Raw genomic sequence first — 20110 nt, 5'->3', positions numbered from 1 at the left:
CCCGTTGAAGCTGACGGGCACGGGGAGGAAAGGCTTGAGGGAAAAGGAAGAGGAAGAAGGGAAGAGTTTTGCTGCGGTTGCTGTTGCTGCCTTGGCCGCCTTGGCTGCCCGGCTGTGGTGCCGTGGGTGCACGTGCCCGCCCCTGTATCCCCGGGGTCTTGTGTTTTGTCTGCCTCCGGGGCTGAGGTGGGCCTGGAGACGGAACCGTGGCCCGTAAGTGAAGGGTCCCGTGTTTGGGATGGCCTGAGGCCCTGCTCCTCTGAAGAGGAGGGGTGCCCAGGAGTCCTCGGGAGGTGGAGCCGGGGCAGCCGGCGTAGCTGCGGAGCTGTAGTGGCAGGAGGAGGAGGTTGCGCTGGCTGAGTTGTTGAGGTCCCTTGCAAGAGGGAGGATGGCATTGTGCTTGCGTGAGGGAGGCTGCCCCGTGTTTTCTGAAAGCGTGTGGAGCAGGGGAAAGGTGTGAAGGGTGTTGGTGGTGGCGGGCCGGGAGCCACGCTGTTGTCAGGCAGCGTTGTGTTGGAGGGTGCAGTGCTTGGGGTGGTGGCGCGTGCACGGTGGTTGGGCGTAGGTAGGTGCCGTCACGGCAGGAGGTAGGCCGACGTTGGAGGTCGCCGGCTGGACCTTGTCCGTGTTGGCCTAGAACAGCAGAGCTGGCGCTGCAAGGTGTTTTGAAGCAGCGCAGGCAGAGGGTTGTGGTGAGCAATGCCTGAAGCTGCAAGAGCCAGCGACCCCGAGTTGGGTCTGTGCCGTGCCGCTCCTTCCTAGGCTCATGGCATGGTTTGGGATGGGTCGGGTTGGGCTGGGAGGGACCCTCGGAGGTCGCCGGGCCCAACCCGCCAGCAAGGGGCAGGGCCGTCTCAAGTCGAGGAGGTTCTGAGAGCCCAGTCCAGGCTGACCTGGGAGGTTTCCAGGGACGGGGCGCGTCCCACCTCTGTGGGCAACGTGTTGCAGCGTTTTGCCTCCCTGCTGGTTGCAGCGCGCTGCCTTCCTCGTACGGAGCGTGAGCCACCCCTCGTTTGGTGTGAAGCCGGTCCCCGCTGTGGTGTGGCTGCAGGCCCTTTGACCAAGTCGTCGGCCGTCTTTCTTGTGAGCCCCCTGGAAGTGCTGAAAGGCCGCAGTAAGGTCTCCGCGGGGCCTTCCCTGCTGCAGGCTGAAGAAGCCCATCTCTCTGAGCCTTTCCTCGTAGGAGAGGCGTTGCAAGGCTCTGACGGTGTTTGTGGCCCTGCTGTGGACGCGCTGCAAGAGGTGCGAGGCCTCCCTGTAGCGAGGCCTCCAGAGCTGAGGATCAGTTGGTGGAACGCGGGGCGGGGGGTGGGTGGGAACTGTGGAGGAGACGGGCCGACACGGAGGTTCTGGTGACGCTGGCTGTTGAAAGCCTGGGAGAGGTTTTTGAAAGAGGTGGAGGAAAGCGCCTCCTTGGGGAGAGGTGTCAAGGAGGAGAGTGGGCACGGGGCCTGCAGAGCCCGTGTGGGGCAGGGCTTGGAGCAGGTGCTGAGTGGCGGTGGCTTCGCGCCACGCCGAAGGCTCGTTCCTGTGCTTGTGAGACAAGATGCATTGGCAAGGTTTTTGCAACAGGTCTTTATTTTGTGTGGAATGAATAAATAGGTGAATAAATAGGTGAAGTCCCGCGGTGGCAATAAATAAGAGTTGAATAAATAAGGGGGTCAGTCAGTGGGGGCTGAGGGCGCGGGGCCGTTGCTGCAGCGGCTGTTGGCGTGGCTGAGGGTAGGCGGGATGAGAGAGGTGGGGCTGGGTCCGCCGGGGCTCCAGAAAGTGTTGTTGTCGGTGTGGTGGGGCCGCGCGCGTGCGCGTTGGCCGCGGTGCTTGGGCTAACGGCGCATGGTGCGGGTGAGGTTGTGGAGGCGTTGGAAGCAGGCGCGAGCTTCGAGGCGGACGTGGTCCCAGGCGCAGGCGCTGTGGTTGTGGGTGTGGAGGAAGTCCTGGATGTGCGTGAAGTACCTGTCGATGCTGAGTCGCTGCCTCTTGAAGAGCGTGGCGTTGGCTGTCGGGCATTGCTCCAGGCGTTGGATGTAGTGCTGTAGGTGGTTGAGGAGGTGGTGGCGCGCGCCGGTGTCCCAGTGTTGTGGGGTGCTGTCGTTGCTGCTGAGGGTGTGGAAGAGGTGCTGTAGGATGCGGAGGGCGGTGGCGGCGGCTTGCTGTGGGTGGCTGGTGTGGAGGAGGGTGTCGGGGAAGCGGAAGGGCGCCTGGTGTTGCTGGCAGGGCTGTGTCGGGCTGGGAGCCATGGCCTGGAGGAGCCGGAGGCCGTCCCAGGGGAAGGTGTCGTCGCCGGGCCGCAGGTGGTGGCAGGCGAGGGCGGTGGCGAGAGCCGTCAGGAGGAGCAGGAGCGGCGTGGCGCCGTGCGTCAGGCGGGGCTGTGGGGTTGCGGGCGCTGTCATGGTGGTTGGGTGGGTGCCGCGTGGGTGTCGCTGTGCAGGAGCCCGGGCAGGCTTGGTGGTGTTGCGGGTGGTCGCTGTGCTTGGTGTGGTGCCGGGTGGCCGGCTTTATGTGGCGCGGCGGCTTCCCCTTCCTCGCTTTCCGATGGCAGCGAGTTTCCGGCTGTGGCTTTCAGTTTTGGCTGGTGGCTGTGGTGGTCTTGGGGAAGTGCGTTGTTGGGGTGGCCGTGGGTGGGGAGAGCGGTGGCGTGTCGTGGGGAGGTTGGCTGTAGTGGTCGCGTGGGGGATGCGCAAGCGCCGGGGCAGAGCCCCTGGGGGCAGCTGTGCCGGGGAGGTGTGTCAGGGTTTCCCTGTTGGCTGCAGGGCGAGCTCCGCAGCTGAAGTTTCCCTTCCTGCCCAAGTGTCTTTTCCGCCTGTAATGGCCTGGTGTTGTCCGTGGTGTGTTTTCCTTTCACTTGTGTCTGGCCTTTGTTTTCGTCTTAGCTGGTCTTTCCTTTTCGTGTTGGGAAGGGTTGTGAAGTGATGTCACTTGTCAGAGCGTGGGGAGCCCCCTCCTGGAGCGAGGGCCTGGGGGTGGGGGCGGCTTGGGAGGAGGTGGCTCTGGGGGTAGGCACTTGAGCGTGGGCTGTGTTCCCGCATGGATCTGCCCCGTTGAAGCTGACGGGCACGGGGAGGAAAGGCTTGAGGGAAAAGGAAGAGGAAGAAGGGAAGAGTTTTGCTGCGGTTGCTGTTGCTGCCTTGGCCGCCTTGGCTGCCCGGCTGTGGTGCCGTGGGTGCACGTGCCCGCCCCTGTATCCCCGGGGTCTTGTGTTTTGTCTGCCTCCGGGGCTGAGGTGGGCCTGGAGACGGAACCGTGGCCCGTAAGTGAAGGGTCCCGTGTTTGGGATGGCCTGAGGCCCTGCTCCTCTGAAGAGGAGGGGTGCCCAGGAGTCCTCGGGAGGTGGAGCCGGGGCAGCCGGCGTAGCTGCGGAGCTGTAGTGGCAGGAGGAGGAGGTTGCGCTGGCTGAGTTGTTGAGGTCCCTTGCAAGAGGGAGGATGGCATTGTGCTTGCGTGAGGGAGGCTGCCCCGTGTTTTCTGAAAGCGTGTGGAGCAGGGGAAAGGTGTGAAGGGTGTTGGTGGTGGCGGGCCGGGAGCCACGCTGTTGTCAGGCAGCGTTGTGTTGGAGGGTGCAGTGCTTGGGGTGGTGGCGCGTGCACGGTGGTTGGGCGTAGGTAGGTGCCGTCACGGCAGGAGGTAGGCCGACGTTGGAGGTCGCCGGCTGGACCTTGTCCGTGTTGGCCTAGAACAGCAGAGCTGGCGCTGCAAGGTGTTTTGAAGCAGCGCAGGCAGAGGGTTGTGGTGAGCAATGCCTGAAGCTGCAAGAGCCAGCGACCCCGAGTTGGGTCTGTGCCGTGCCGCTCCTTCCTAGGCTCATGGCATGGTTTGGGATGGGTCGGGTTGGGCTGGGAGGGACCCTCGGAGGTCGCCGGGCCCAACCCGCCAGCAAGGGGCAGGGCCGTCTCAAGTCGAGGAGGTTCTGAGAGCCCCGTCCAGGCTGACCTGGGAGGTTTCCAGGGACGGGGCGCGTCCCACCTCTGTGGGCAACGTGTTGCAGCGTTTTGCCTCCCTGCTGGTTGCAGCGCGCTGCCTTCCTCGTACGGAGCGTGAGCCACCCCTCGTTTGGTGTGAAGCCGGTCCCCGCTGTGGTGTGGCTGCAGGCCCTTTGACCAAGTCGTCGGCCGTCTTTCTTGTGAGCCCCCTGGAAGTGCTGAAAGGCCGCAGTAAGGTCTCCGCGGGGCCTTCCCTGCTGCAGGCTGAAGAAGCCCATCTCTCTGAGCCTTTCCTCGTAGGAGAGGCGTTGCAAGGCTCTGACGGTGTTTGTGGCCCTGCTGTGGACGCGCTGCAAGAGGTGCGAGGCCTCCCTGTAGCGAGGCCTCCAGAGCTGAGGATCAGTTGGTGGAACGCGGGGCGGGGGGTGGGTGGGAACTGTGGAGGAGACGGGCCGACACGGAGGTTCTGGTGACGCTGGCTGTTGAAAGCCTGGGAGAGGTTTTTGAAAGAGGTGGAGGAAAGCGCCTCCTTGGGGAGAGGTGTCAAGGAGGAGAGTGGGCACGGGGCCTGCAGAGCCCGTGTGGGGCAGGGCTTGGAGCAGGTGCTGAGTGGCGGTGGCTTCGCGCCACGCCGAAGGCTCGTTCCTGTGCTTGTGAGACAAGATGCATTGGCAAGGTTTTTGCAACAGGTCTTTATTTTGTGTGGAATGAATAAATAGGTGAATAAATAGGTGAAGTCCCGCGGTGGCAATAAATAAGAGTTGAATAAATAAGGGGGTCAGTCAGTGGGGGCTGAGGGCGCGGGGCCGTTGCTGCAGCGGCTGTTGGCGTGGCTGAGGGTAGGCGGGATGAGAGAGGTGGGGCTGGGTCCGCCGGGGCTCCAGAAAGTGTTGTTGTCGGTGTGGTGGGGCCGCGCGCGTGCGCGTTGGCCGCGGTGCTTGGGCTAACGGCGCATGGTGCGGGTGAGGTTGTGGAGGCGTTGGAAGCAGGCGCGAGCTTCGAGGCGGACGTGGTCCCAGGCGCAGGCGCTGTGGTTGTGGGTGTGGAGGAAGTCCTGGATGTGCGTGAAGTACCTGTCGATGCTGAGTCGCTGCCTCTTGAAGAGCGTGGCGTTGGCTGTCGGGCATTGCTCCAGGCGTTGGATGTAGTGCTGTAGGTGGTTGAGGAGGTGGTGGCGCGCGCCGGTGTCCCAGTGTTGTGGGGTGCTGTCGTTGCTGCTGAGGGTGTGGAAGAGGTGCTGTAGGATGCGGAGGGCGGTGGCGGCGGCTTGCTGTGGGTGGCTGGTGTGGAGGAGGGTGTCGGGGAAGCGGAAGGGCGCCTGGTGTTGCTGGCAGGGCTGTGTCGGGCTGGGAGCCATGGCCTGGAGGAGCCGGAGGCCGTCCCAGGGGAAGGTGTCGTCGCCGGGCCGCAGGTGGTGGCAGGCGAGGGCGGTGGCGAGAGCCGTCAGGAGGAGCAGGAGCGGCGTGGCGCCGTGCGTCAGGCGGGGCTGTGGGGTTGCGGGCGCTGTCATGGTGGTTGGGTGGGTGCCGCGTGGGTGTCGCTGTGCAGGAGCCCGGGCAGGCTTGGTGGTGTTGCGGGTGGTCGCTGTGCTTGGTGTGGTGCCGGGTGGCCGGCTTTATGTGGCGCGGCGGCTTCCCCTTCCTCGCTTTCCGATGGCAGCGAGTTTCCGGCTGTGGCTTTCAGTTTTGGCTGGTGGCTGTGGTGGTCTTGGGGAAGTGCGTTGTTGGGGTGGCCGTGGGTGGGGAGAGCGGTGGCGGTGCTTTGGCGGTGGTGTGTCGTGGGGAGGTTGGCTGTAGTGGTCGCGTGGGGGATGCGCAAGCGCCGGGGCAGAGCCCCTGGGGGCAGCTGTGCCGGGGAGGTGTGTCAGGGTTTCCCTGTTGGCTGCAGGGCGAGCTCCGCAGCTGAAGTTTCCCTTCCTGCCCAAGTGTCTTTTCCGCCTGTAATGGCCTGGTGTTGTCCGTGGTGTGTTTTCCTTTCACTTGTGTCTGGCCTTTGTTTTCGTCTTAGCTGGTCTTTCCTTTTCGTGTTGGGAAGGGTTGTGAAGTGATGTCACTTGTCAGAGCGTGGGGAGCCCCCTCCTGGAGCGAGGGCCTGGGGGTGGGGGCGGCTTGGGAGGAGGTGGCTCTGGGGGTAGGCACTTGAGCGTGGGCTGTGTTCCCGCATGGATCTGCCCCGTTGAAGCTGACGGGCACGGGGAGGAAAGGCTTGAGGGAAAAGGAAGAGGAAGAAGGGAAGAGTTTTGCTGCGGTTGCTGTTGCTGCCTTGGCCGCCTTGGCTGCCCGGCTGTGGTGCCGTGGGTGCACGTGCCCGCCCCTGTATCCCCGGGGTCTTGTGTTTTGTCTGCCTCCGGGGCTGAGGTGGGCCTGGAGACGGAACCGTGGCCCGTAAGTGAAGGGTCCCGTGTTTGGGATGGCCTGAGGCCCTGCTCCTCTGAAGAGGAGGGGTGCCCAGGAGTCCTCGGGAGGTGGAGCCGGGGCAGCCGGCGTAGCTGCGGAGCTGTAGTGGCAGGAGGAGGAGGTTGCGCTGGCTGAGTTGTTGAGGTCCCTTGCAAGAGGGAGGATGGCATTGTGCTTGCGTGAGGGAGGCTGCCCCGTGTTTTCTGAAAGCGTGTGGAGCAGGGGAAAGGTGTGAAGGGTGTTGGTGGTGGCGGGCCGGGAGCCACGCTGTTGTCAGGCAGCGTTGTGTTGGAGGGTGCAGTGCTTGGGGTGGTGGCGCGTGCACGGTGGTTGGGCGTAGGTAGGTGCCGTCACGGCAGGAGGTAGGCCGACGTTGGAGGTCGCCGGCTGGACCTTGTCCGTGTTGGCCTAGAACAGCAGAGCTGGCGCTGCAAGGTGTTTTGAAGCAGCGCAGGCAGAGGGTTGTGGTGAGCAATGCCTGAAGCTGCAAGAGCCAGCGACCCCGAGTTGGGTCTGTGCCGTGCCGCTCCTTCCTAGGCTCATGGCATGGTTTGGGATGGGTCGGGTTGGGCTGGGAGGGACCCTCGGAGGTCGCCGGGCCCAACCCGCCAGCAAGGGGCAGGGCCGTCTCAAGTCGAGGAGGTTCTGAGAGCCCCGTCCAGGCTGACCTGGGAGGTTTCCAGGGACGGGGCGCGTCCCACCTCTGTGGGCAACGTGTTGCAGCGTTTTGCCTCCCTGCTGGTTGCAGCGCGCTGCCTTCCTCGTACGGAGCGTGAGCCACCCCTCGTTTGGTGTGAAGCCGGTCCCCGCTGTGGTGTGGCTGCAGGCCCTTTGACCAAGTCGTCGGCCGTCTTTCTTGTGAGCCCCCTGGAAGTGCTGAAAGGCCGCAGTAAGGTCTCCGCGGGGCCTTCCCTGCTGCAGGCTGAAGAAGCCCATCTCTCTGAGCCTTTCCTCGTAGGAGAGGCGTTGCAAGGCTCTGACGGTGTTTGTGGCCCTGCTGTGGACGCGCTGCAAGAGGTGCGAGGCCTCCCTGTAGCGAGGCCTCCAGAGCTGAGGATCAGTTGGTGGAACGCGGGGCGGGGGGTGGGTGGGAACTGTGGAGGAGACGGGCCGACACGGAGGTTCTGGTGACGCTGGCTGTTGAAAGCCTGGGAGAGGTTTTTGAAAGAGGTGGAGGAAAGCGCCTCCTTGGGGAGAGGTGTCAAGGAGGAGAGTGGGCACGGGGCCTGCAGAGCCCGTGTGGGGCAGGGCTTGGAGCAGGTGCTGAGTGGCGGTGGCTTCGCGCCACGCCGAAGGCTCGTTCCTGTGCTTGTGAGACAAGATGCATTGGCAAGGTTTTTGCAACAGGTCTTTATTTTGTGTGGAATGAATAAATAGGTGAATAAATAGGTGAAGTCCCGCGGTGGCAATAAATAAGAGTTGAATAAATAAGGGGGTCAGTCAGTGGGGGCTGAGGGCGCGGGGCCGTTGCTGCAGCGGCTGTTGGCGTGGCTGAGGGTAGGCGGGATGAGAGAGGTGGGGCTGGGTCCGCCGGGGCTCCAGAAAGTGTTGTTGTCGGTGTGGTGGGGCCGCGCGCGTGCGCGTTGGCCGCGGTGCTTGGGCTAACGGCGCATGGTGCGGGTGAGGTTGTGGAGGCGTTGGAAGCAGGCGCGAGCTTCGAGGCGGACGTGGTCCCAGGCGCAGGCGCTGTGGTTGTGGGTGTGGAGGAAGTCCTGGATGTGCGTGAAGTACCTGTCGATGCTGAGTCGCTGCCTCTTGAAGAGCGTGGCGTTGGCTGTCGGGCATTGCTCCAGGCGTTGGATGTAGTGCTGTAGGTGGTTGAGGAGGTGGTGGCGCGCGCCGGTGTCCCAGTGTTGTGGGGTGCTGTCGTTGCTGCTGAGGGTGTGGAAGAGGTGCTGTAGGATGCGGAGGGCGGTGGCGGCGGCTTGCTGTGGGTGGCTGGTGTGGAGGAGGGTGTCGGGGAAGCGGAAGGGCGCCTGGTGTTGCTGGCAGGGCTGTGTCGGGCTGGGAGCCATGGCCTGGAGGAGCCGGAGGCCGTCCCAGGGGAAGGTGTCGTCGCCGGGCCGCAGGTGGTGGCAGGCGAGGGCGGTGGCGAGAGCCGTCAGGAGGAGCAGGAGCGGCGTGGCGCCGTGCGTCAGGCGGGGCTGTGGGGTTGCGGGCGCTGTCATGGTGGTTGGGTGGGTGCCGCGTGGGTGTCGCTGTGCAGGAGCCCGGGCAGGCTTGGTGGTGTTGCGGGTGGTCGCTGTGCTTGGTGTGGTGCCGGGTGGCCGGCTTTATGTGGCGCGGCGGCTTCCCCTTCCTCGCTTTCCGATGGCAGCGAGTTTCCGGCTGTGGCTTTCAGTTTTGGCTGGTGGCTGTGGTGGTCTTGGGGAAGTGCGTTGTTGGGGTGGCCGTGGGTGGGGAGAGCGGTGGCGGTGCTTTGGCGGTGGTGTGTCGTGGGGAGGTTGGCTGTAGTGGTCGCGTGGGGGATGCGCAAGCGCCGGGGCAGAGCCCCTGGGGGCAGCTGTGCCGGGGAGGTGTGTCAGGGTTTCCCTGTTGGCTGCAGGGCGAGCTCCGCAGCTGAAGTTTCCCTTCCTGCCCAAGTGTCTTTTCCGCCTGTAATGGCCTGGTGTTGTCCGTGGTGTGTTTTCCTTTCACTTGTGTCTGGCCTTTGTTTTCGTCTTAGCTGGTCTTTCCTTTTCGTGTTGGGAAGGGTTGTGAAGTGATGTCACTTGTCAGAGCGTGGGGAGCCCCCTCCTGGAGCGAGGGCCTGGGGGTGGGGGCGGCTTGGGAGGAGGTGGCTCTGGGGGTAGGCACTTGAGCGTGGGCTGTGTTCCCGCATGGATCTGCCCCGTTGAAGCTGACGGGCACGGGGAGGAAAGGCTTGAGGGAAAAGGAAGAGGAAGAAGGGAAGAGTTTTGCTGCGGTTGCTGTTGCTGCCTTGGCCGCCTTGGCTGCCCGGCTGTGGTGCCGTGGGTGCACGTGCCCGCCCCTGTATCCCCGGGGTCTTGTGTTTTGTCTGCCTCCGGGGCTGAGGTGGGCCTGGAGACGGAACCGTGGCCCGTAAGTGAAGGGTCCCGTGTTTGGGATGGCCTGAGGCCCTGCTCCTCTGAAGAGGAGGGGTGCCCAGGAGTCCTCGGGAGGTGGAGCCGGGGCAGCCGGCGTAGCTGCGGAGCTGTAGTGGCAGGAGGAGGAGGTTGCGCTGGCTGAGTTGTTGAGGTCCCTTGCAAGAGGGAGGATGGCATTGTGCTTGCGTGAGGGAGGCTGCCCCGTGTTTTCTGAAAGCGTGTGGAGCAGGGGAAAGGTGTGAAGGGTGTTGGTGGTGGCGGGCCGGGAGCCACGCTGTTGTCAGGCAGCGTTGTGTTGGAGGGTGCAGTGCTTGGGGTGGTGGCGCGTGCACGGTGGTTGGGCGTAGGTAGGTGCCGTCACGGCAGGAGGTAGGCCGACGTTGGAGGTCGCCGGCTGGACCTTGTCCGTGTTGGCCTAGAACAGCAGAGCTGGCGCTGCAAGGTGTTTTGAAGCAGCGCAGGCAGAGGGTTGTGGTGAGCAATGCCTGAAGCTGCAAGAGCCAGCGACCCCGAGTTGGGTCTGTGCCGTGCCGCTCCTTCCTAGGCTCATGGCATGGTTTGGGATGGGTCGGGTTGGGCTGGGAGGGACCCTCGGAGGTCGCCGGGCCCAACCCGCCAGCAAGGGGCAGGGCCGTCTCAAGTCGAGGAGGTTCTGAGAGCCCCGTCCAGGCTGACCTGGGAGGTTTCCAGGGACGGGGCGCGTCCCACCTCTGTGGGCAACGTGTTGCAGCGTTTTGCCTCCCTGCTGGTTGCAGCGCGCTGCCTTCCTCGTACGGAGCGTGAGCCACCCCTCGTTTGGTGTGAAGCCGGTCCCCGCTGTGGTGTGGCTGCAGGCCCTTTGACCAAGTCGTCGGCCGTCTTTCTTGTGAGCCCCCTGGAAGTGCTGAAAGGCCGCAGTAAGGTCTCCGCGGGGCCTTCCCTGCTGCAGACTGAAGAAGCCCATCTCTCTGAGCCTTTCCTCGTAGGAGAGGCGTTGCAAGGCTCTGACGGTGTTTGTGGCCCTGCTGTGGACGCGCTGCAAGAGGTGCGAGGCCTCCCTGTAGCGAGGCCTCCAGAGCTGAGGATCAGTTGGTGGAACGCGGGGCGGGGGGTGGGTGGGAACTGTGGAGGAGACGGGCCGACACGGAGGTTCTGGTGACGCTGGCTGTTGAAAGCCTGGGAGAGGTTTTTGAAAGAGGTGGAGGAAAGCGCCTCCTTGGGGAGAGGTGTCAAGGAGGAGAGTGGGCACGGGGCCTGCAGAGCCCGTGTGGGGCAGGGCTTGGAGCAGGTGCTGAGTGGCGGTGGCTTCGCGCCACGCCGAAGGCTCGTTCCTGTGCTTGTGAGACAAGATGCATTGGCAAGGTTTTTGCAACAGGTCTTTATTTTGTGTGGAATGAATAAATAGGTGAATAAATAGGTGAAGTCCCGCGGTGGCAATAAATAAGAGTTGAATAAATAAGGGGGTCAGTCAGTGGGGGCTGAGGGCGCGGGGCCGTTGCTGCAGCGGCTGTTGGCGTGGCTGAGGGTAGGCGGGATGAGAGAGGTGGGGCTGGGTCCGCCGGGGCTCCAGAAAGTGTTGTTGTCGGTGTGGTGGGGCCGCGCGCGTGCGCGTTGGCCGCGGTGCTTGGGCTAACGGCGCATGGTGCGGGTGAGGTTGTGGAGGCGTTGGAAGCAGGCGCGAGCTTCGAGGCGGACGTGGTCCCAGGCGCAGGCGCTGTGGTTGTGGGTGTGGAGGAAGTCCTGGATGTGCGTGAAGTACCTGTCGATGCTGAGTCGCTGCCTCTTGAAGAGCGTGGCGTTGGCTGTCGGGCATTGCTCCAGGCGTTGGATGTAGTGCTGTAGGTGGTTGAGGAGGTGGTGGCGCGCGCCGGTGTCCCAGTGTTGTGGGGCGCTGTCGTTGCTGCTGAGGGTGTGGAAGAGGTGCTGTAGGATGCGGAGGGCGGTGGCGGCGGCTTGCTGTGGGTGGCTGGTGTGGAGGAGGGTGTCGGGGAAGCGGAAGGGCGCCTGGTGTTGCTGGCAGGGCTGTGTCGGGCTGGGAGCCATGGCCTGGAGGAGCCGGAGGCCGTCCCAGGGGAAGGTGTCGTCGCCGGGCCGCAGGTGGTGGCAGGCGAGGGCGGTGGCGAGAGCCGTCAGGAGGAGCAGGAGCGGCGTGGCGCCGTGCGTCAGGCGGGGCTGTGGGGTTGCGGGCGCTGTCATGGTGGTTGGGTGGGTGCCGCGTGGGTGTCGCTGTGCAGGAGCCCGGGCAGGCTTGGTGGTGTTGCGGGTGGTCGCTGTGCTTGGTGTGGTGCCGGGTGGCCGGCTTTATGTGGCGCGGCGGCTTCCCCTTCCTCGCTTTCCGATGGCAGCGAGTTTCCGGCTGTGGCTTTCAGTTTTGGCTGGTGGCTGTGGTGGTCTTGGGGAAGTGCGTTGTTGGGGTGGCCGTGGGTGGGGAGAGCGGTGGCGGTGCTTTGGCGGTGGTGTGTCGTGGGGAGGTTGGCTGTAGTGGTCGCGTGGGGGATGCGCAAGCGCCGGGGCAGAGCCCCTGGGGGCAGCTGTGCCGGGGAGGTGTGTCAGGGTTTCCCTGTTGGCTGCAGGGCGAGCTCCGCAGCTGAAGTTTCCCTTCCTGCCCAAGTGTCTTTTCCGCCTGTAATGGCCTGGTGTTGTCCGTGGTGTGTTTTCCTTTCACTTGTGTCTGGCCTTTGTTTTCGTCTTAGCTGGTCTTTCCTTTTCGTGTTGGGAAGGGTTGTGAAGTGATGTCACTTGTCAGAGCGTGGGGAGCCCCCTCCTGGAGCGAGGGCCTGGGGGTGGGGGCGGCTTGGGAGGAGGTGGCTCTGGGGGTAGGCACTTGAGCGTGGGCTGTGTTCCCGCATGGATCTGCCCCGTTGAAGCTGACGGGCACGGGGAGGAAAGGCTTGAGGGAAAAGGAAGAGGAAGAAGGGAAGAGTTTTGCTGCGGTTGCTGTTGCTGCCTTGGCCGCCTTGGCTGCCCGGCTGTGGTGCCGTGGGTGCACGTGCCCGCCCCTGTATCCCCGGGGTCTTGTGTTTTGTCTGCCTCCGGGGCTGAGGTGGGCCTGGAGACGGAACCGTGGCCCGTAAGTGAAGGGTCCCGTGTTTGGGATGGCCTGAGGCCCTGCTCCTCTGAAGAGGAGGGGTGCCCAGGAGTCCTCGGGAGGTGGAGCCGGGGCAGCCGGCGTAGCTGCGGAGCTGTAGTGGCAGGAGGAGGAGGTTGCGCTGGCTGAGTTGTTGAGGTCCCTTGCAAGAGGGAGGATGGCATTGTGCTTGCGTGAGGGAGGCTGCCCCGTGTTTTCTGAAAGCGTGTGGAGCAGGGGAAAGGTGTGAAGGGTGTTGGTGGTGGCGGGCCGGGAGCCACGCTGTTGTCAGGCAGCGTTGTGTTGGAGGGTGCAGTGCTTGGGGTGGTGGCGCGTGCACGGTGGTTGGGCGTAGGTAGGTGCCGTCACGGCAGGAGGTAGGCTGACGTTGGAGGTCGCCGGCTGGACCTTGTCCGTGTTGGCCTAGAACAGCAGAGCTGGCGCTGCAAGGTGTTTTGAAGCAGCGCAGGCAGAGGGTTGTGGTGAGCAATGCCTGAAGCTGCAAGAGCCAGCGACCCCGAGTTGGGTCTGTGCTGTGCCGCTCCTTCCTAGGCTCATGGCATGGTTTGGGATGGGTCGGGTTGGGCTGGGAGGGACCCTCGGAGGTCGCCGGGCCCAACCCGCCAGCAAGGGGCAGGGCCGTCTCAAGTCGAGGAGGTTCTGAGAGCCCCGTCCAGGCTGACCTGGGAGGTTTCCAGGGACGGGGCGCGTCCCACCTCTGTGGGCAACGTGTTGCAGCGTTTTGCCTCCCTGCTGGTTGCAGCGCGCTGCCTTCCTCGTACGGAGCGTGAGCCACCCCTCGTTTGGTGTGAAGCCGGTCCCCGCTGTGGTGTGGCTGCAGGCCCTTTGACCAAGTCGTCGGCCGTCTTTCTTGTGAGCCCCCTGGAAGTGCTGAAAGGCCGCAGTAAGGTCTCCGCGGGGCCTTCCCTGCTGCAGGCTGAAGAAGCCCATCTCTCTGAGCCTTTCCTCGTAGGAGAGGCGTTGCAAGGCTCTGACGGTGTTTGTGGCCCTGCTGTGGACGCGCTGCAAGAGGTGCGAGGCCTCCCTGTAGCGAGGCCTCCAGAGCTGAGGATCAGTTGGTGGAACGCGGGGCGGGGGGTGGGTGGGAACTGTGGAGGAGACGGGCCGACACGGAGGTTCTGGTGACGCTGGCTGTTGAAAGCCTGGGAGAGGTTTTTGAAAGAGGTGGAGGAAAGCGCCTCCTTGGGGAGAGGTGTCAAGGAGGAGAGTGGGCACGGGGCCTGCAGAGCCCGTGTGGGGCAGGGCTTGGAGCAGGTGCTGAGTGGCGGTGGCTTCGCGCCACGCCGAAGGCTCGTTCCTGTGCTTGTGAGACAAGATGCATTGGCAAGGTTTTTGCAACAGGTCTTTATTTTGTGTGGAATGAATAAATAGGTGAATAAATAGGTGAAGTCCCGCGGTGGCAATAAATAAGAGTTGAATAAATAAGGGGGTCAGTCAGTGGGGGCTGAGGGCGCGGGGCCGTTGCTGCAGCGGCTGTTGGCGTGGCTGAGGGTAGGCGGGATGAGAGAGGTGGGGCTGGGTCCGCCGGGGCTCCAGAAAGTGTTGTTGTCGGTGTGGTGGGGCCGCGCGCGTGCGCGTTGGCCGCGGTGCTTGGGCTAACGGCGCATGGTGCGGGTGAGGTTGTGGAGGCGTTGGAAGCAGGCGCGAGCTTCGAGGCGGACGTGGTCCCAGGCGCAGGCGCTGTGGTTGTGGGTGTGGAGGAAGTCCTGGATGTGCGTGAAGTACCTGTCGATGCTGAGTCGCTGCCTCTTGAAGAGCGTGGCGTTGGCTGTCGGGCATTGCTCCAGGCGTTGGATGTAGTGCTGTAGGTGGTTGAGGAGGTGGTGGCGCGCGCCGGTGTCCCAGTGTTGTGGGGCGCTGTCGTTGCTGCTGAGGGTGTGGAAGAGGTGCTGTAGGATGCGGAGGGCGGTGGCGGCGGCTTGCTGTGGGTGGCTGGTGTGGAGGAGGGTGTCGGGGAAGCGGAAGGGCGCCTGGTGTTGCTGGCAGGGCTGTGTCGGGCTGGGAGCCATGGCCTGGAGGAGCCGGAGGCCGTCCCAGGGGAAGGTGTCGTCGCCGGGCCGCAGGTGGTGGCAGGCGAGGGCGGTGGCGAGAGCCGTCAGGAGGAGCAGGAGCGGCGTGGCGCCGTGCGTCAGGCGGGGCTGTGGGGTTGCGGGCGCTGTCATGGTGGTTGGGTGGGTGCCGCGTGGGTGTCGCTGTGCAGGAGCCCGGGCAGGCTTGGTGGTGTTGCGGGTGGTCGCTGTGCTTGGTGTGGTGCCGGGTGGCCGGCTTTATGTGGCGCGGCGGCTTCCCCTTCCTCGCTTTCCGATGGCAGCGAGTTTCCGGCTGTGGCTTTCAGTTTTGGCTGGTGGCTGTGGTGGTCTTGGGGAAGTGCGTTGTTGGGGTGGCCGTGGGTGGGGAGAGCGGTGGCGGTGCTTTGGCGGTGGTGTGTCGTGGGGAGGTTGGCTGTAGTGGTCGCGTGGGGGATGCGCAAGCGCCGGGGCAGAGCCCCTGGGGGCAGCTGTGCCGGGGAGGTGTGTCAGGGTTTCCCTGTTGGCTGCAGGGCGAGCTCCGCAGCTGAAGTTTCCCTTCCTGCCCAAGTGTCTTTTCCGCCTGTAATGGCCTGGTGTTGTCCGTGGTGTGTTTTCCTTTCACTTGTGTCTGGCCTTTGTTTTCGTCTTAGCTGGTCTTTCCTTTTCGTGTTGGGAAGGGTTGTGAAGTGATGTCACTTGTCAGAGCGTGGGGAGCCCCCTCCTGGAGCGAGGGCCTGGGGGTGGGGGCGGCTTGGGAGGAGGTGGCTCTGGGGGTAGGCACTTGAGCGTGGGCTGTGTTCCCGCATGGATCTGCCCCGTTGAAGCTGACGGGCACGGGGAGGAAAGGCTTGAGGGAAAAGGAAGAGGAAGAAGGGAAGAGTTTTGCTGCGGTTGCTGTTGCTGCCTTGGCCGCCTTGGCTGCCCGGCTGTGGTGCCGTGGGTGCACGTGCCCGCCCCTGTATCCCCGGGGTCTTGTGTTTTGTCTGCCTCCGGGGCTGAGGTGGGCCTGGAGACGGAACCGTGGCCCGTAAGTGAAGGGTCCCGTGTTTGGGATGGCCTGAGGCCCTGCTCCTCTGAAGAGGAGGGGTGCCCAGGAGTCCTCGGGAGGTGGAGCCGGGGCAGCCGGCGTAGCTGCGGAGCTGTAGTGGCAGGAGGAGGAGGTTGCGCTGGCTGAGTTGTTGAGGTCCCTTGCAAGAGGGAGGATGGCATTGTGCTTGCGTGAGGGAGGCTGCCCCGTGTTTTCTGAAAGCGTGTGGAGCAGGGGAAAGGTGTGAAGGGTGTTGGTGGTGGCGGGCCGGGAGCCACGCTGTTGTCAGGCAGCGTTGTGTTGGAGGGTGCAGTGCTTGGGGTGGTGGCGCGTGCACGGTGGTTGGGCGTAGGTAGGTGCCGTCACGGCAGGAGGTAGGCTGACGTTGGAGGTCGCCGGCTGGACCTTGTCCGTGTTGGCCTAGAACAGCAGAGCTGGCGCTGCAAGGTGTTTTGAAGCAGCGCAGGCAGAGGGTTGTGGTGAGCAATGCCTGAAGCTGCAAGAGCCAGCGACCCCGAGTTGGGTCTGTGCCGTGCCGCTCCTTCCTAGGCTCATGGCATGGTTTGGGATGGGTCGGGTTGGGCTGGGAGGGACCCTCGGAGGTCGCCGGGCCCAACCCGCCAGCAAGGGGCAGGGCCGTCTCAAGTCGAGGAGGTTCTGAGAGCCCCGTCCAGGCTGACCTGGGAGGTTTCCAGGGACGGGGCGCGTCCCACCTCTGTGGGCAACGTGTTGCAGCGTTTTGCCTCCCTGCTGGTTGCAGCGCGCTGCCTTCCTCGTACGGAGCGTGAGCCACCCCTCGTTTGGTGTGAAGCCGGTCCCCGCTGTGGTGTGGCTGCAGGCCCTTTGACCAAGTCGTCGGCCGTCTTTCTTGTGAGCCCCCTGGAAGTGCTGAAAGGCCGCAGTAAGGTCTCCGCGGGGCCTTCCCTGCTGCAGGCTGAAGAAGCCCATCTCTCTGAGCCTTTCCTCGTAGGAGAGGCGTTGCAAGGCTCTGACGGTGTTTGTGGCCCTGCTGTGGACGCGCTGCAAGAGGTGCGAGGCCTCCCTGTAGCGAGGCCTCCAGAGCTGAGGATCAGTTGGTGGAACGCGGGGCGGGGGGTGGGTGGGAACTGTGGAGGAGACGGGCCGACACGGAGGTTCTGGTGACGCTGGCTGTTGAAAGCCTGGGAGAGGTTTTTGAAAGAGGTGGAGGAAAGCGCCTCCTTGGGGAGAGGTGTCAAGGAGGAGAGTGGGCACGGGGCCTGCAGAGCCCGTGTGGGGCAGGGCTTGGAGCAGGTGCTGAGTGGCGGTGGCTTCGCGCCACGCCGAAGGCTCGTTCCTGTGCTTGTGAGACAAGATGCATTGGCAAGGTTTTTGCAACAGGTCTTTATTTTGTGTGGAATGAATAAATAGGTGAATAAATAGGTGAAGTCCCGCGGTGGCAATAAATAAGAGTTGAATAAGTAAGGGGGTCAGTCAGTGGGGGCTGAGGGCGCGGGGCCGTTGCTGCAGCGGCTGTTGGCGTGGCTGAGGGTAGGCGGGATGAGAGAGGTGGGGCTGGGTCCGCCGGGGCTCCAGAAAGTGTTGTTGTCGGTGTGGTGGGGCCGCGCGCTGTGCGCGTTGGCCGCGGTGCTTGGGCTAACGGCGCATGGTGCGGGTGAGGTTGTGGAGGCGTTGGAAGCAGGCGCGAGCTTCGAGGCGGACGTGGTCCCAGGCGCAGGCGCTGTGGTTGTGGGTGTGGAGGAAGTCCTGGATGTGCGTGAAGTACCTGTCGATGCTGAGTCGCTGCCTCTTGAAGAGCGTGGCGTTGGCTGTCGGGCATTGCTCCAGGCGTTGGATGTAGTGCTGTAGGTGGTTGAGGAGGTGGTGGCGCGCGCCGGTGTCCCAGTGTTGTGGGGCGCTGTCGTTGCTGCTGAGGGTGTGGAAGAGGTGCTGTAGGATGCGGAGGGCGGTGGCGGCGGCTTGCTGTGGGTGGCTGGTGTGGAGGAGGGTGTCGGGGAAGCGGAAGGGCGCCTGGTGTTGCTGGCAGGGCTGTGTCGGGCTGGGAGCCATGGCCTGGAGGAGCCGGAGGCCGTCCCAGGGGAAGGTGTCGTCGCCGGGCCGCAGGTGGTGGCAGGCGAGGGCGGTGGCGAGAGCCGTCAGGAGGAGCAGGAGCGGCGTGGCGCCGTGCGTCAGGCGGGGCTGTGGGGTTGCGGGCGCTGTCATGGTGGTTGGGTGGGTGCCGCGTGGGTGTCGCTGTGCAGGAGCCCGGGCAGGCTTGGTGGTGTTGCGGGTGGTCGCTGTGCTTGGTGTGGTGCCGGGTGGCCGGCTTTATGTGGCGCGGCGGCTTCCCCTTCCTCGCTTTCCGATGGCAGCGAGTTTCCGGCTGTGGCTTTCAGTTTTGGCTGGTGGCTGTGGTGGTCTTGGGGAAGTGCGTTGTTGGGGTGGCCGTGGGTGGGGAGAGCGGTGGCGGTGCTTTGGCGGTGGTGTGTCGTGGGGAGGTTGGCTGTAGTGGTCGCGTGGGGGATGCGCAAGCGCCGGGGCAGAGCCCCTGGGGGCAGCTGTGCCGGGGAGGTGTGTCAGGGTTTCCCTGTTGGCTGCAGGGCGAGCTCCGCAGCTGAAGTTTCCCTTCCTGCCCAAGTGTCTTTTCCGCCTGTAATGGCCTGGTGTTGTCCGTGGTGTGTTTTCCTTTCACTTGTGTCTGGCCTTTGTTTTCGTCTTAGCTGGTCTTTCCTTTTCGTGTTGGGAAGGGTTGTGAAGTGATGTCACTTGTCAGAGCGTGGGGAGCCCCCTCCTGGAGCGAGGGCCTGGGGGTGGGGGCGGCTTGGGAGGAGGTGGCTCTGGGGGTAGGCACTTGAGCGTGGGCTGTGTTCCCGCATGGATCTGCCCCGTTGAAGCTGACGGGCACGGGGAGGAAAGGCTTGAGGGAAAAGGAAGAGGAAGAAGGGAAGAGTTTTGCTGCGGTTGCTGTTGCTGCCTTGGCCGCCTTGGCTGCCCGGCTGTGGTGCCGTGGGTGCACGTGCCCGCCCCTGTATCCCCGGGGTCTTGTGTTTTGTCTGCCTCCGGGGCTGAGGTGGGCCTGGAGACGGAACCGTGGCCCGTAAGTGAAGGGTCCCGTGTTTGGGATGGCCTGAGGCCCTGCTCCTCTGAAGAGGAGGGGTGCCCAGGAGTCCTCGGGAGGTGGAGCCGGGGCAGCCGGCGTAGCTGCGGAGCTGTAGTGGCAGGAGGAGGAGGTTGCGCTGGCTGAGTTGTTGAGGTCCCTTGCAAGAGGGAGGATGGCATTGTGCTTGCGTGAGGGAGGCTGCCCCGTGTTTTCTGAAAGCGTGTGGAGCAGGGGAAAGGTGTGAAGGGTGTTGGTGGTGGCGGGCCGGGAGCCACGCTGTTGTCAGGCAGCGTTGTGTTGGAGGGTGCAGTGCTTGGGGTGGTGGCGCGTGCACGGTGGTTGGGCGTAGGTAGGTGCCGTCACGGCAGGAGGTAGGCTGACGTTGGAGGTCGCCGGCTGGACCTTGTCCGTGTTGGCCTAGAACAGCAGAGCTGGCGCTGCAAGGTGTTTTGAAGCAGCGCAGGCAGAGGGTTGTGGTGAGCAATGCCTGAAGCTGCAAGAGCCAGCGACCCCGAGTTGGGTCTGTGCCGTGCCGCTCCTTCCTAGGCTCATGGCATGGTTTGGGATGGGTCGGGTTGGGCTGGGAGGGACCCTCGGAGGTCGCCGGGCCCAACCCGCCAGCAAGGGGCAGGGCCGTCTCAAGTCGAGGAGGTTCTGAGAGCCCCGTCCAGGCTGACCTGGGAGGTTTCCAGGGACGGGGCGCGTCCCACCTCTGTGGGCAACGTGTTGCAGCGTTTTGCCTCCCTGCTGGTTGCAGCGCGCTGCCTTCCTCGTACGGAGCGTGAGCCACCCCTCGTTTGGTGTGAAGCCGGTCCCCGCTGTGGTGTGGCTGCAGGCCCTTTGACCAAGTCGTCGGCCGTCTTTCTTGTGAGCCCCCTGGAAGTGCTGAAAGGCCGCAGTAAGGTCTCCGCGGGGCCTTCCCTGCTGCAGGCTGAAGAAGCCCATCTCTCTGAGCCTTTCCTCGTAGGAGAGGCGTTGCAAGGCTCTGACGGTGTTTGTGGCCCTGCTGTGGACGCGCTGCAAGAGGTGCGAGGCCTCCCTGTAGCGAGGCCTCCAGAGCTGAGGATCAGTTGGTGGAACGCGGGGCGGGGGGTGGGTGGGAACTGTGGAGGAGACGGGCCGACACGGAGGTTCTGGTGACGCTGGCTGTTGAAAGCCTGGGAGAGGTTTTTGAAAGAGGTGGAGGAAAGCGCCTCCTTGGGGAGAGGTGTCAAGGAGGAGAGTGGGCACGGGGCCTGCAGAGCCCGTGTGGGGCAGGGCTTGGAGCAGGTGCTGAGTGGCGGTGGCTTCGCGCCACGCCGAAGGCTCGTTCCTGTGCTTGTGAGACAAGATGCATTGGCAAGGTTTTTGCAACAGGTCTTTATTTTGTGTGGAATGAATAAATAGGTGAATAAATAGGTGAAGTCCCGCGGTGGCAATAAATAAGAGTTGAATAAGTAAGGGGGTCAGTCAGTGGGGGCTGAGGGCGCGGGGCCGTTGCTGCAGCGGCTGTTGGCGTGGCTGAGGGTAGGCGGGATGAGAGAGGTGGGGCTGGGTCCGCCGGGGCTCCAGAAAGTGTTGTTGTCGGTGTGGTGGGGCCGCGCGCT

General features: G+C 64.3%; 7 protein-coding genes across 13 annotated transcripts in view; 1 reads left to right on the top strand and 6 right to left on the bottom strand.

Moving 5' to 3' along the window:
- The window catches only part of UBAP2 (ubiquitin associated protein 2), a 133794-nt gene that overhangs the window by 76001 nt on the left and 37683 nt on the right, over window positions 1-20110 (top strand). The gene's annotated exons all lie outside the window — the stretch shown is intronic.
- Window positions 891-2633, bottom strand: LOC308056210 (interferon-like). The gene has a single exon (XM_080371217.1). The coding sequence runs from the start codon at window positions 2391-2393 to the stop codon at window positions 1827-1829; it is 567 nt and encodes a 188-aa protein (XP_080227343.1). The 5' UTR covers window positions 2394-2633; the 3' UTR covers window positions 891-1826.
- Window positions 4352-6688, bottom strand: LOC308056196 (interferon-like). Its single transcript, XM_080371202.1, has one exon. It carries the CDS (start codon window positions 5428-5430, stop codon window positions 4864-4866), a length of 567 nt encoding a protein of 188 aa, XP_080227328.1. The 5' UTR covers window positions 5431-6688; the 3' UTR covers window positions 4352-4863.
- On the bottom strand, window positions 7406-9741 carry LOC308056195 (interferon-like). Its single transcript, XM_080371201.1, has one exon. The coding sequence runs from the start codon at window positions 8482-8484 to the stop codon at window positions 7918-7920; it is 567 nt and encodes a 188-aa protein (XP_080227327.1). The 5' UTR covers window positions 8485-9741; the 3' UTR covers window positions 7406-7917.
- Window positions 10337-12914, bottom strand: LOC308056208 (interferon-like). The gene has a single exon (XM_080371215.1). The coding sequence runs from the start codon at window positions 11536-11538 to the stop codon at window positions 10972-10974; it is 567 nt and encodes a 188-aa protein (XP_080227341.1). The 5' UTR covers window positions 11539-12914; the 3' UTR covers window positions 10337-10971.
- LOC308056198 (interferon-like) lies at window positions 12995-17018 on the bottom strand. The gene has a single exon (XM_080371204.1). The coding sequence runs from the start codon at window positions 14590-14592 to the stop codon at window positions 14026-14028; it is 567 nt and encodes a 188-aa protein (XP_080227330.1). The 5' UTR covers window positions 14593-17018; the 3' UTR covers window positions 12995-14025.
- Window positions 17065-20073, bottom strand: LOC308056205 (interferon-like). The gene has a single exon (XM_080371212.1). It carries the CDS (start codon window positions 17645-17647, stop codon window positions 17081-17083), a length of 567 nt encoding a protein of 188 aa, XP_080227338.1. The 5' UTR covers window positions 17648-20073; the 3' UTR covers window positions 17065-17080.

This window comes from Falco punctatus (genome assembly GCF_963210335.1).
Source record: "Falco punctatus genome assembly, chromosome: Z".
NCBI lineage: Eukaryota > Metazoa > Chordata > Aves > Falconiformes > Falconidae > Falco > Falco punctatus.
Note: the sequence above shows the minus strand (reverse complement) of the source record. Positions and strands in the feature narration are given on the sequence as shown.

Excerpts from the sequence above, each read along its gene's own strand:
- LOC308056205 (XM_080371212.1), bottom strand. The coding sequence starts at position 17,647 with ATGACAGCGCCCGCAACCCCACAGCCCCGCCTGACGCACGGCGCCACG.
- LOC308056195 (XM_080371201.1), bottom strand. The coding sequence starts at position 8,484 with ATGACAGCGCCCGCAACCCCACAGCCCCGCCTGACGCACGGCGCCACG.
- LOC308056196 (XM_080371202.1), bottom strand. The coding sequence starts at position 5,430 with ATGACAGCGCCCGCAACCCCACAGCCCCGCCTGACGCACGGCGCCACG.
- LOC308056210 (XM_080371217.1), bottom strand. The coding sequence starts at position 2,393 with ATGACAGCGCCCGCAACCCCACAGCCCCGCCTGACGCACGGCGCCACG.
- LOC308056198 (XM_080371204.1), bottom strand. The coding sequence starts at position 14,592 with ATGACAGCGCCCGCAACCCCACAGCCCCGCCTGACGCACGGCGCCACG.
- LOC308056208 (XM_080371215.1), bottom strand. The coding sequence starts at position 11,538 with ATGACAGCGCCCGCAACCCCACAGCCCCGCCTGACGCACGGCGCCACG.